Raw genomic sequence first — 14,832 nt, forward strand, 5'->3', positions numbered from 1 at the left:
CATTTCCCTCTTTGGATCCACTGTATTACTCTCTAAAATATGAACCGACCATAAAAAGTCTCAAGACCATAAATAATTCTCTGTTCTCCTACACTGTCACATATCCAAGAATATCAAAGCTCTTTATATTAAGTAATTAACTTTCACAATATCCTTATGATACAGATACAATTAACCCCATTACACATACAGGGAAACTAAAATAGAGGGAGGCTGACTGCTCAAGATCAGAGGGAGGAAAAAGAGCCCAGCAATCATAGGAATTAAGGACTAGTAAATCCTCCTGGGTCCTCAAATCCTCCTGCTATCATGTGCCACATGGGCACATTTATAACTTCAACATGGCTCAGTGCTACAGATACTCAGGGGTTTTGTTTCTGTTAAGCTCTGTTCTGAGGTTTTGTTTCAGATGTTCACTGGCTTGAACGAGTACGTTGGATGTGGGGTATTGGACATATACTTTGGCTACTATCCATATGTGCCATAGTTTCATTTTTGTGTTATTTATTTGCTTAACCAGGTGAAATGCCAGTAACACAAGGATCTTCTCTATACTATAAAGTGAGCTTCTTTTGTAAAAGCAACAAATGCTGAAGTATGTTTCTCTGAACTAAATATGAATAACACAGTTTCATCTCCAGAGGTCCCTTCCAACCTCATATCATCCTATGATTCTGTTTCTTCTAACATGAGGAAGCTTTACTTTTACTCTTAAGGGACACAGTGTTTATTTCCTAGAGGTTTGTTGGTTTTTTTCCTTATTTACTTTGTGTGGTGTTTGTTTTTTTTTCTTTTTTCTATTAGTAATGTGCAATTTCATTTCTTTAAGAAGACAAAACAGAAAGTAGAGTACCACCCCTCAGCTACATGTTTTATTTTAATAATACATTTTCTTTTGCTCCTCAAAAATCATTCCCAGAATTTATAAAATACTCTTGTGAAACAAGATCCCTCAAAGTTATGGTCTGCAATACTAGAGTGAAAAATTATGGCCTGTAGTGGCTGGAGACAGACTTGATCACTTTTCTGCTCTGTCACAGAAAGATGTAGTGAGTCGACTACTAATCTACCAACTTTACGTGCCCTCCTTAGAGGCACATTTAAGTGAACACAGTGCAGTTTCAGGGAGTTTATGATCTTACTAATGGAGGGTGTTGTGGTAGCAAATTTTTAATATGCATTATGACATATATGTGTGTGCCCCACACGTATGCAAGGGAAGACTAAGTTATGCAGTAGCTGCAGTAGAAGGTGAGCTTTTGCCAACTGTCTGTGAAAGCCAAGTCTGTCATCTTGAACTTCCTTAGTTTCTAGAGAATGCATGCTATTACACCGTGCATTTTTATGCCTCCAGCTACATAATTTGAAAGCAAGGTGAAAACAGTTTTCCTAACATCTATCCCTAATCTATCAAACCTCTAAGCAGGTGCTTACCCAATAAATGAGCAGGATTTGCTTAAGCCAATAGGATTGTTTTCAAGCTTCAAGTCACAAACCAGCATTTTACTACACAGAATTTTAGAGCAGCCAACAGAGAAAGTGTCTGCTTCTGACAGGTCAGGCCATATTCAGAGGCTCCACCTGGTCTGGTGGATATTGATTGTTCATGGAACATGAAAGAGTACCCAAATTTACATGACTACAGATACAGAAAAGAATAAAACACCAAAAAAAAGTGTCAGTTTTGTTTGGTTGGTTTTTTTCCCACCTGGCTTCTACCTGTTTGAGCCATTTGGTTCATTATTCTGCTTTAAGTGCTTCTTAATCATTCATGCAGGTGCAAAGACAATGAAAATTGTTCCCTGTTCAGGATACACATCGCTTTTAATCTTTGGCAAAGATAGGAAAGTTCTGCATGAAATCCAAGACAAAAAGGGTATTTAAGTAAATGCATAAACACACACACAACATTACTTCTGCCTGCAGAAATCTGCAGGAAATGAAGTGTTGAGCTCCAGCACTACCTGCAGGCTCTGTGGTGTGACACCAGCAGGGAATGCAACTGAAAAGAAGGAAGAAGAGTCGTAGAATGGTTTGGGTTGGAAGGGACCTTAAAGATCATCAAGTTCCAAGCCCCCTGCCATGGGCAGCGACACCTCCGACTAAGACCAGATTGCTCAATGCCCCGTCCAGCCTGGCCTTGAACACCTCCAGGGATGGGGCATCCACAACTTCTCTGGGCAAAGAAAGTTTGGATTATTCTCCTACTCTTCAGTATGTTATACAAACCCGAGGTCTCATTTTCCTCAGGCCTTTGTCTGAAGAAAGTCTGATATAGCTCCCTTGACTTCCTAATGACTCTCTCAAGTCTCAAAGAGAGGGCAAGATGAGGCCTCGTAAGCAGAAAATGGGTCAAGGTTGCTGTTCAAACCAGATTCACTCTCCATGCAAATGGATGCTGGCAAGCAATGTATAAAGCAAAAGTGGAGTTTTCACACTGGGACTTATGGTCCAGTGCCAGGACGGATCAGTGAATCATCAGCAGGTTGCTAGGCACTGCTGGACGGGTTGCCTGTATCATGTTGCCTACATCTCAAAGGTCCCACTACAGATGGGAGATTGAAAGATATGAGAGCACGTACACAACGAGGTCTTTGTTTGAGGGCAGTACACACATCATTAGTGAGAAAATTATTTAACTCTAGGCAGGGTTTTATACCATCACACACATCCCATCTGTGCAACCTAAACATCAAAATGAAATGGAAGGACTTAAAGGGAAATCTCAGTCCAGTAAAAATCCTTATGCTTAAATGAATCAATTTATTTACCCATTTCTTCTCACACTTAATGGGTATATAAGGTAACTGGAAAAGGAAAATTGAAATTACTGCATTCAAACCCATACTCTTTGTTCATGCTGGTCACGACAATTCAAACTTAGAATCATAGAATCAGAGAACGGTTGGGTAAGGTTCACCTAGTTCCAACCATCCTGCCATGGATAAAGACATCTTTCACTATATTAGGTTGATCAAAGCCCAATCCAACAGATTGTATCTGATTTTGCTTAGCTTCTTTCAGCAATAAGGAGAACATGAAGATGATGAAGATTAACTAAAATCACAAGAGAAGGCAACATCAAATCTCTCTGATTACAGTTGCTAGAAAGGCAATGGGTGTTTCACTTGTTTCTAGTATAAAAAAATATTCATAGAAGGCAGAGCAATCCTTTCCCTCAAGTGGAAATAAAAAATAAATAAATAAAATAACATCCCTCTTTCTTAAAATTAGCATTGAACATCCTTCTACAAAGATATGCCACCAGAACTCACCACTGACTGAAGTTCAATGGCTTAGGTTGAGAGGGTATGTCCTTTCTGAATATAAAAGAATCAGTGAACAAATCCCCCATGGTGACATCGTTATCCTACCTGGGACATAGCTTTTCTGCTGATAGAAGATTTTGAATCACCAGCTAGAAGGCGCATCTCTCTAGTTATCTGGATTCCTGACATTTATCTCACACTTTCAGAAAGTTAATAAGTTATATATATATATTTGCATTTTTGAAGCAGTACCATCTTTACAGATAAGACAGTGACAAGGGCACACAGTTTCTTCTGCTGTCTGTGCTCCCTGTTTTAATGTGCAGGCCACAAGACTTTTCAGAGCAGTCCCTGTCAGTGTTATCGATGGGAAATTAAACCAACCAGCATTCTTTGGCTGGAATAGTAAATCAACACTTCTGAAAGGCTTATGTGAACACCTGAATGCAGAGAAAATTATCTAATTTTTCTAATTTATGGTCACATCTAATACATAATGTTAAGCTTTAGAGCTACTGACCACGGCATAATGTCGTAGAGAACCATCAATAGCACAGAGTGCTTTGCTGAACCTCAAATTCAGTTCCTGGTTCATCAAAATTCAAGCCTGCCTTACATTTCCCAGTATCTTCTTTGTTGATCTATGAAATTTATGGTCAAAATATAATCATAGTTTTAGTCTTACAAAACGGAAATAAACAAACTACACCACTTTCGAAATTTCATTCTCAATGAATAAGTCACTGTGCCACTCCAGAAGGAAAATGTGAATTCATTTTTTGATAATTTAGCTTTTTTTTTTTTCTGCTAGGGGAAGAATGAGGTCCAAAGAAAATGAGAAGATTGTTCTCACACTGGAGTCTTCTCCATGCTCTCATTTTTTACCCTGAGAAACCATTCACAAGCATTATGCAAAATCTTGAATCAAGCTATCACCTTTGATTATTTCTGAGGAAAGAAAAGGGTCCATTTTTCTATCTCTGTTGACTGTGTCACCTTTCCTACTTTTTATTATTACTTGCCTAATTTGCATACATACATAAAGGCACAAACTGCAATCATAGCTTTTTTGTGCCAGGTCTTCTACAAACACAATGAAAATGTCTCTCTCTGCAGAAGTTCCTGCAACTTCTTCTATAGTAAATGGACAGAAATAGGTATGATTCAACTCATCTTAAAATAGATATGTTAAATTACTCCCTCAAATTACCTGTTTCTCTCCTCTGACTATAAAGGGAGACTGGTTGATTAGCTTAGGCGGAGACACTCACAGCATAGATATTAGCAGTTGGATAAAGAGATTTTTACCCTTAGTCACAGGTTCCCAGGGCTGCTTCCATCTCACAGCCATAACTCAGGTTAGATATTTTATGTCCTGCCCTTAGAATACAACTGAACACATTGTTACAAGACAATTATTTCCTGCTAGTACAGAAAACTTGGTGAAATAAAGTTTCTTAGAAACCTTATATATAAATCATGTAAGATACCCTCCTCAGGGCAGAATCACTATTATGTGTAACAGTCCAGAGCATATACATAGGTTTTTACTAATACTAAGTATTTTTAAAGAAAGCCTTAGAAATACTTGTAGTCCCCACAGAAAAGCACAGTTGCACCTTCCTGAAATTATAGTCATGTAGTTCCTACAAAGACACCAAAACTTTTCAGCTCAGATAACTGGTGAGACTTCATATTTATCACCTTGGTTGGGTAGCAAAACCTTCGACTCAGAACTACCTGCTAAATCTGAAGGTAAAAGTTATGAAGAGGCTGAGGTGATCGAGACTCTAATCATGCCAAACAAGCTCCTTACTGGAGAACCCCTCTAACACATGGCTACTGACATGTCCATGCCCCTTCTTTTAGGAGCTAACTATCTAAAAACTGTAGAAAACATTCAGTTGCAAAGAGTGCTTATTTCTTAGCTAACATAAATCCAGCACAGTAGCATCCTTTGCAGAATTTTCTCATATTTTTATAGACCTCTATTCAGTATGTTGTATTCCCTCTGATAACCTTATATTGCCTCTAGGTAAGATGTATTACAGCTGTCAGTTAAACATGATACTGCCCTAAGTCCACACTGAATTCAAGAGATGCAGGACAAACTTTCAGTTTTATCTGTTATATCTGTAGAAAGAAAATATACTTGCTATTCAGTCTTAGCACTAACTGCTGTACCATCCTTTCAGGCTCTTGGAGCTCCCAGGAATTTATAGCTCCCATGAAGTACTAATGCAAACCCATTCTGATTTTGGCTCTGATAATAGACTTGAAGGAACTTTGCTGGTGAAACCAGGTTGCCTCCAGCATAGAATTCCGGGTACATTTTGTGGTTTTTTTTCCTCCTGTGATCTATTTAAAATAGCTATGTGCCAGTTTGTAACAGTCAACTGTCAAGATTTTCATGATTTGTCGCAAGCTATCTAGTTTTTAATGCCACCTCACCTTTTTAGCAATCAGTGAAAAGAAAATCTTAGATTTTTTTGCAGATTTTAAGCTGTGATAGGTTATTCAGTTAGCACACTTTCATATCCTGGCTTCAGAAGTATCTTTCAGTAACCAACCAGTGACTTCTAAAAATTTAGGTCTTAAAGGCAACAAACCAGGGTTGAATGTGCCATATTTATCTGCATGCAGTGAGTAGCACATCTGCTTTTTAGGAGGCTTGAAAATTCAATTGCTGAAGTTTGGAAATATGCACTCTTTAGGAGAAGAACACTCGTGCAGACTCTCCATTTTTACAACTGAGCTAAAATAAGTCTACTTTGAAAGTGCAAAGACAACATTTTCCAGGCACAAACTCTTTCAATGCCTCATCATTTTCCTATTTAAATGTTTGAAGAGACTTGTTTTAGTTTTGAAATATTATGTTTAGCATATTTAAATTTGGAATAAATGCAGATTTTATATTTAGGATAAATAATTTCTAAAAGAGAAGCCATTATTTTTAAATTGCTTGATCAAAAAGTTCAGAATGTTTCCTCCCTCAGTGTGACTTTTGATTAAAGCTGCACATTTCTGAGATGAATCCTTTATCTTAACCTTGCCTTTTGACATTTTGAATTAGCCTCATGGAAAGAATTACATAAAACTGCCTCTCTACCCATACATAGATTCAGTGACGATAAAAAACAAGATGTCCTATTAATTTCCTTGTATGAAAGAGGCTAAAATAAAAGCAGTCTCTTATCACTGTATTGCTCTATAAACCAAGGTTCATTTCTCAGACATGCTGAAATGTGAGATGATAGAATAACTGGCCCACTTAGCATCAGCACAAAGTTTTGTCTTTTCTTTCTTTGAATATTTCATGTTTTGTTAAAACTAACAGAACCTATGCTTTTTGTAATGTTTCATTTCTGTTTGAAAACTCATTGCCAGTCCCATAAGAGCCTTTCAGTCTGAGAATTCACTTCTCAAAACAATTCTGTGCTTTTTGAAACTTGTAAGCGATTGTGAGCAAACATTCATTTCTTGTGTCACCTACCTGTGTAGCTGTCACTCCATATATTTATTCCAAATATTAGTTCAGATGAGAAAATCCCCTGACTAAAGTACAGGACACCACAACATGACACCACAAATTTTTTCATTTTTTCATTAGTGGAAAGCAGGAGGAGATAGTTGTCTAGATGCAATTTATCTACTGCATTATAGTAAAAGATTATTCAATATTTAGGGCAATGGTGGCTTTTAAAGGACTTGCAAGATTAAACCTTACATTGGACTGAAGGCAGTAAGAACGCGGGGAAATCAGAGACATGTAAGTAAACATGGAAGAGAAGAAAGCTCTGTGAAAGTCCAGGTCACATTGGAGTGGCAGGTCTGAAAAACCTGTATTGCCTATTTAACCACAGAGCTGAAGCTCATTCCTGGCCTCAAGCAGCAAAAATATTGTGTCAGATCTGAACAACTGGATTCTGTTTCTACCATACTTTCAGGTGGCCACTGATGATGAAGTTTTGTGTCTCAGACTCACTCTCTAGAGGAAGAAACTTGTGGCATGTGCTGATATTTACAGGCCCTTCTTATTTCTGTCTTTCTCCATTGACCAGGTCTCTATTTTGCATTGGGATACTCCTCAGCACCTCCAAGACTGTGGCCTGCCCCCCTGCCATCTGTATGATCTGACCCAGCTTCTGGGGGGGAGGACAGGAGGGTGTCCTGGAGACCTCAGGGTCTGCAATGGAAAATCTCCCAGCTACAAATACATCTTTTCAGCTTCCATCCTTTGAGCCATTTATGAAAGGCCTTGACTGGAGGGGGATTTAGAGCCATGCCTACAGAAGTTGCGTGTTAGTCTGCAATAACTTTGGTTTCATTCTTTTAATCTTTTTTTTCTCTGCTTCTTTCTTATCTCTTGGAAGACCATGGAATTAGTTTGTGTTTAGATCATGGATTAACAACTCATAAAAAGTCTCATCATCTCTTATGATCTCGCAGCTAATTACGTTTTCTAAGGCAATTCATGCCCAAAATAACTTCTCTCACAATACGGTCCCCTCTAGATATAATTTGTATTTTTCAGGTATGCTTCATTTTACATATAAAATACATATTTATTTTCAGATTAATAAGCTTTCAAAAACAAAACCATGTGTTTGCTAAAACATGAATCTCTCCTCCCTTTTCTCATGCTTCAAAAGCAGTAAGCTTATCTTCACTTAATGGAGGCAGAAATTACCTTTCAAAAAGTTATTGAAAGTAATGACTGCAATTTCATACTGTTCCACAAGTCATTGTGCTGTTTCTTCTTGCTCTAATGAGCAACTAACTGCAAATGCTTGTTTTGACTGCATTAAGAAGCCATTTACAAGAAAAGGTTTTTCTTTAATAATCAAAGTAGAATTCCTTTACGAGTAACTTCTTTGAGATATCCAAATACTAATAGAGAGATTAGTATCACTAATTGTTTATTAAAACCAGGCACAAACATTGAGTTAAGGAGCATATCAGAAACGTAAATAACCCTTCAAATTAAGTCTTAGGTGCAAGGTAGTCACAGATCAACATTTAATTTACAGGAAAAGGCATTCAGTGTGGGTGATCATGAACTTGGATAGCACAAAGCAGAGGCAGGTTACAGCAATGTTCTTCATTTTCTGATGTTCTCTCCTACCTTCCTTTTTGCACATCACAATTTAAATCATGCTAATTTTTTCTTGTCACCTAATGTCAGATTCTCCAGATGAGAAAGCATCAGAACTGTGTGTACATGAAACATCTCTACATCACCAATCAAAACAGTTAATGTGTCATGGCAGTCATAGCTACTTTTCTTAACTTCTTTGGAACAAATATTGCATCTTCACTCCCCTGCCTCATAGGAGATAGATGAAGAAAGAAACACATTACTTGTCTGTCTTTCGCTTTCAGCACTCTTAGACAATAACCCAATTTTGCAGACTAAAATTAGGTGGAACACTGCTTCACTCTAATAAAGATCAGCCTGACAGGTAATAATTTTTCTTAAATACTTTGTATTACTTGCGATTAGATTTTCAGGCCAACTTTTCAAAAATATCTGTCTATTTGAAAAGTTTTGAAAATTGGTGCTGTGGTACTTCTCAACAGGAGAAACAAAGGAAATCTGGGCACAAACCAAATCTTAGGCAATTTCTTTAGTTATATGCCATGCAAAATATTTTTTTTCTTAATGTTCACCCACCAAAAAAATTTCCTTAGCCTGTAAGGTGAACAGTCAGGCAAGCTGACAGGCAAGCAGCTACCCATGGTTGCCGTACATGCAAATGAGGTATAGTGGGTCTAACAACAGAATTTATAAAAAAACCTGACTGCAACTTTCACTAAAAAAGAATAATCCTCTCTCCAAACAGTAATGCATCCAGGTGGTGTGTTGACTACTGCCTTGCTGTTCAGATGGAGCTGGCAAACACCAAGGGAATGCCCGATACAGCCTTTAGCTTCCCCTCTGCTGAATTCTTGAAAAGCTACTTATTTTTTGCCTCTGTTGCTGAAACCATCTAGTGGGAAGCAAATATCACTAAATGCTGTCAGTTCCTATGATTTTATTGTAAATCCTGCAAAATTTAATAAAAATAAAAGGCTACGAGCACTGAAAGAGAAGTACTAATTCTTATTTCTGTTAGATTATTACATATTTTAGATATTTTATTACCGTGTATATTTACAGATTTTACTTTATAAATTTACATAATTGTTTTCAAAATCTGTCTCATAGGTGCTATGAACCTGATAAGAAAACAATTAAAAGTATTTCCTTTAAATGAATCACACCCTTTTTATATTCATTCTTTTTGCTGAGGTAGGAGTTTATTCGCTATTTTAAAACAACACAAACCTCACTTTGTTGTAATATGATTTTAAAGGGGTGTCTTAACGAAACACACACAGCAATTTAATTAGTCCTATCCCAGCTATCCAAATACTGAGAGAGATCAGTGGCATGAGAACAAAAAGAACATTGCAGCCTGTTTGCTTTTAAGTTCAATCCCATTAAATGATGCTCTCTTGCAGGCCTATGAAATCAATTAAGAAGTACTCGTGAAGATAGCCAAAGAAAAACTGTTTAAATCCTTAACAGCTTAAATACCCCCCGTCTTGATGTTAGCCCTATAAAGCTATTAGACTCCAGTCTGGATTGCATTAGCACTATGAAAGTCAGCTGCTAATCCTGTAACCGCAATGCCAGCCTCGCCTCTCTCCTGCCCATGCCTTTACAGGGACTGTTTTGAGCAGATATGAAAGAAGACTGAATAAAAAATAAATAGAGAAAATAGTTGAGTTTCTTCCTTAAATAACATAGCCATCCCGGCTTAATGAAGAATAGGAATAGTGGGTTTTATTGTTTGTTGTTGAAGGTGCTTTGCTCCTAGAGAATAAAATTCTAGATACCTTCATACTGAGAGCATTTCATTAGATCAAAAGGGTCTATGCCAGAAACTAATGGAAATTGAGGACATTTCCAGAGAGTAAAGGTACTTGAGGGGATTCTGGATACACCCAGGGTGAATTACACAGCAATGTGATGAAAAATAAGTTTTCTTTCTTCCTTGAGGACTACAAAGTTTGCCAAACATGGAGCAGGTTTATGTGTTGTGTGGTTTTTTTGTTTCCCAAATCAATTTCATTACTCAGATTTTGAGTTTGTGAATTTTTATTGAGGTGATTTCTTCATATTTTTGTATAACCCTTTGCATTTTATAAAAATGTAATCTGTAGAACAATTTTGTCCTTTAATGTATCTATTTCATTGAACCAGACTTCCAAATTGAAAAGAGCATTTTTACTGAAAGTGAAATTAACCACCAAATATTGTTAAATTGGAGTATTTGAATTGTAAAAAGTAAATAAACCAAAACGTGACATCCAAGCTCAAGAACTCATTAATCTTGCATTTACATTTTCCCTTCCCCTATGCACAGTATTGAGTCAAAATGGTTCCATAAATTGTTCTTTACAAGTTGCCATTAACACTGAAACACTTTTCATCCAGAAGTCACCTTAAATAACACGCACGCTCTTTCCATTGTCTGCAAGGAAAGCCACATATAAGAGATACTGCTTGCAGATTAGATGGTAAGAATTTTCTGTTTTTCTGACATGAAGTCCCAACCGAAAAACCACAACTTAAATTCCACAAGAAGTTACAAGACCTATGCTGGTAATTATAACATTGCAATAAATTAACAGATGTGACAGACCATGATGTCTGTCCAGAAATGTCCAAATAATGAAGACAGACCTGGAGAACAACTAGCAGAGAAAGATCTGCAATAATCCTATGGTACCTCATTGGTCTACCAGTGAACATCCTTATGTGAAGGACCTTGCATCCAGCCTGAACCAATTTCCTCCAGCCTGAACTTGGGTGTGGACTTGGTCAGGTTTCTTTCAACACTCGTGAACATACTGAGATGCTCCCACTTCTGCAGTACTGTGTGACAGCACTCCATGTTACCCACGTATTTAGGGCACGTTGTAAAGAATTCTCTTTACATGCACAGCTTTTCCCCAGTATGCAATTTTGTTTTCCCTTTTTTCCAGTCCCAGCAATTCATAAGGCTCCTGAGGTTTTACAAATCCAGAAAAAAAAATAAAAAAAAATAAAAAAAATAAAAAAAAAAGCTGAGTAACATCTAGATTCCTCATTGCTCTCTGGGACCAATTCTGTCCACCTGAGCAGACTTTCCTCCTTCTGCTCTTTTCACATGATGGCAAGGACTGCTCTCCATCCACCTCCTCCAAGCATGACCCACTTTGAAACAAGCCCCCTTGCACATATCCGGAGACGACCAGGGAAACAGACACAAGCACCAAAACTCAAGCCCAACTCAGTAACAACCCACACTAGAGCAGGGAGCTGAACAGCCACCGATCATTAGGGAAATTCAGGTTTGGATCCAAATCCTAGCTCATACTTTGAAATTCATGGCCTTACTTCACCAGTTCCTACACGCATGCTCCTCCTCCATCCCACACCACCTCACACCCCCCTGCTTACCTGTCTGTCCTGCAATCGTAGCAAACACCCTGTGGGGAATCCTAGATGGGATCTTCAGTCCAGCTCTTATCTGGTAATACCTGGGGAGAAAGAATTAAAAATGACGTGCTGTTATACAGGTGACCACTTGATTCAACCTAAAAATCTGTGCGAATACATCCCGGCCATCCACACTCAAATAGAAAGGCTCAAGAGAACAGCAATGCTCAAATACTGAGCCTTTTCTTCTGCTTTGCAGTTTTAATTAAATTGGGTTTATACTGATTTTAATTAGGCCCCTCTCATTTTACAGTAGTTGGAGTAGACACACTGGCCTGATGTGTGACTAACGAGGAAAGATTGTGAAAAGCTCTTGGCTTCTTGTAGGGAAGAGAGACATCGAGAAATATCTACAGTAAAAGGCAGTGAGATCAAACAAGGTGTGACAAAAATTTAATACAAAATAAAGAAAGAGGAAACTTCTGTGGAAAGAAAAATAAATGTGTTAATCTCATATCTAGGAAATCCAATTTATACATAGTGATTATCATTCTGCTGTTCCATATTGAGGCTACCATATCATCAAAGTGTTAGCATTAATCACATCTACACCAGCTGCATTCTAGTTATTTTCTATCCCATAGGTCACCACTACGTTAAATAAAGGAAGACAGAAAAATAAAACATCAACGATTTCACTGGCTTAAGTTACACATGGTGCAGGTTACTTTCCAGAGATATGAGCGCAGTCTAAAGAGAGAAAAAAAACTCATCACAGTCTTCCCTCATCATCAGTTTCCTGAAGGAGGAGTAAGAGGCAGTATCTGATCCACTGCATGGTAGCTCAGGATACCTTCACCTGTCCACAGATCCCCCACTGATCCGCTGGAACACTGTGTTGGTGTCAATCCCCTTTTCTCTGCATTTTCCCTCCTACTCTTTGTTTAGTCTATTTGTTTATAAATTCCTCATATCTCATAAGTGCTTGCAGTTATTTTCAGCCTGATTTTTGTCTGAGGCTCTAAAGACAAAAATAAAGATTAACACACACCCAAAAATTATCCAGGTTGTTCCCAAGCTGGGAACAAAAATCCAGGTTGATGCAAACACAGCCCCCACCTCCAGTGAAGGAAGAGCTGGTGTGCCAACTATTAAAGGAGCTTCACCCCTACAAATCGATGGGGCTCTGACAGTATCCACCCAAGGGAGGAAAAAAACCCACCCACCTCAGAGGCAATTGTGTCACAGCTCAAAGTTCAAGTTCTGCCTACTCCAACTGGCAGATCCTTGCCAACCTGGATATAATTCCAGCACAACCTTTGACATTTTAAGGCATCTGTTTTAGGCAAGATCTTGGGCATGAAATCTCTCAATTTACATTTCAGTTTTCAGAAAAGAAAATACAAGAAGCTCAGATTCTAAAGACACACAAGCATCTAGTTAAAAGTAACAGCAACCAAATCTAAACTGCCTGAGCTTTCTCTCCCTTATGCTGTCCTTGCACTATGGTCAGAGTTTTAACAAATTGATGCTGTCCTGCTAGGCTCCTGATTTCTTCCAGAGCAAGTGCAAGAACTATGTCTTAAGACCCTTTGTGTTTTCATTACAACTATATGCAATACGATTTTTTTTTAACCAACAAAAATACCCTATTTGGACTACCCATACAGTCTAATCATTTCCAAATAACAGCAATGTGGAATTAAAGGGGGACTGCCACAACAGTGTATTGAGAGACTCCTCTCTTTGCAGATATTAATGTTCTACTACATGTCCATTCCACTAGATTTATTCCTATGAATAACATCCTATAAATGTCTCACTATCTCTCTTAGATTTTTGCTGCTTAATTTTGTGGTGGGTTGTCCTTGGCTAAGGATCAAATTCCCACCCAGACACTCTCTCACTCCCCCTCATCAACAGGACAGAAGGAGAAAATAGGATGAAAAATAGGATGAGATAGAGGCAAGGAGATCACTTATCAGTTACTGTCACAGGCAAAACAGACTCAATTTGGGGAAAACTGATTTAATTTATTCACAATTGGGTAGTAAGAAACAAAACTAAACATTAAAACATCACTTCTCAACACACTACCCCATCTTCCCAGGCCCAGCTTCACTCTTTCTAACTCTTCTCCTCCCAAGCAGCTCACAGGGGTGGGGAAGGGAGTTAATCAGTCCACAACAGCCCCTCTCTGCTGCTCCATCCTCCTCACACATTTGCTACTCCAAAGTGGACCCTTCCAGAGGCTGCAGTTCCTTCAGGAAACACCCAACTCGTTACCTACTGCCACACTGTGATAATACCTGTCTTCCCTCATCATGTGTCTCATGCTCAGAAGCATCTCAAGCAGCCCTAAATACTTTCATTAGGACATTTATTTCCTGTGGCTTGGCTGGTGCTTCAGATCAAGTCACGTGAAGCTGAGGAGACTATTCAAAGGCACCAGTTTCTGGCCTCGATAATACAATGTCATAAAGCAATTCTGGTATAAACCATCATGGAATTAGATAAATTAATCCTAAAGAAAGACTTTAGCAAACTGTGCTGTGCCCAGGAGACAGAAGAGGCTTCTGAATATCCTGTTGTTTCAAGATCTGTGCAATTGCTCATGTGTGCACTGCAATGCCTTGCACCTCAAGATAGTGACACTGTTTGTCATTTAGACTAATGGCAGAGGACAGTGATATAGAGGACCTCAGACTGAAGTCTCTCAATGCCTCAGTGACATTCATGGAAATTAACACACAGGGCAGTGAAAGTGCTAAAGGCTCAAACTCAAAGATTAAATTCAAAGTTCAACAGAAATGCTCAAAATTCATCTGTTTATTGCTTTTAAAATGCAACAGTTTCCCTGAAAATCTTTGATAACAAGTCATTTTTGAATGCAAGTTTCATGCAAAACGTTAACAGCAGCTCCAAAGGAGGTTGTAAATATCACAAGCAGAATATAAGCAAAGATCAGCTTCACCTTGGGTGGCCAGAGAAAGCCAAAGAGTTCCTCAGCTGACTTCCATCAGACTTCTTGTAGTCCAGTTACAATAAACAACCTCCATACGGGAAACTGAATAAAACCCATTATCTGGGTTC

The 14,832-nt window shown here is 38.3% G+C and overlaps 1 protein-coding gene across 1 annotated transcript in view; it reads right to left on the reverse strand.

The window, feature by feature from the left end:
- Positions 1-14,832, reverse strand: part of FAM135B (family with sequence similarity 135 member B) — a 182,045-nt gene that overhangs the window by 91,599 nt on the left and 75,614 nt on the right. The window contains exon 3 of the mRNA XM_014965629.1: positions 11,761-11,840. Within this exon, the coding sequence (XP_014821115.1) occupies positions 11,761-11,840 (80 nt within the window). The remainder of the gene's footprint in view (positions 1-11,760; positions 11,841-14,832) is intronic.

This window comes from Calidris pugnax, unplaced genomic scaffold, assembly GCF_001431845.1.
Source record: "Calidris pugnax isolate Ruff unplaced genomic scaffold, ASM143184v1 scaffold41, whole genome shotgun sequence".
NCBI classification, from domain to species: domain Eukaryota; kingdom Metazoa; phylum Chordata; class Aves; order Charadriiformes; family Scolopacidae; genus Calidris; species Calidris pugnax.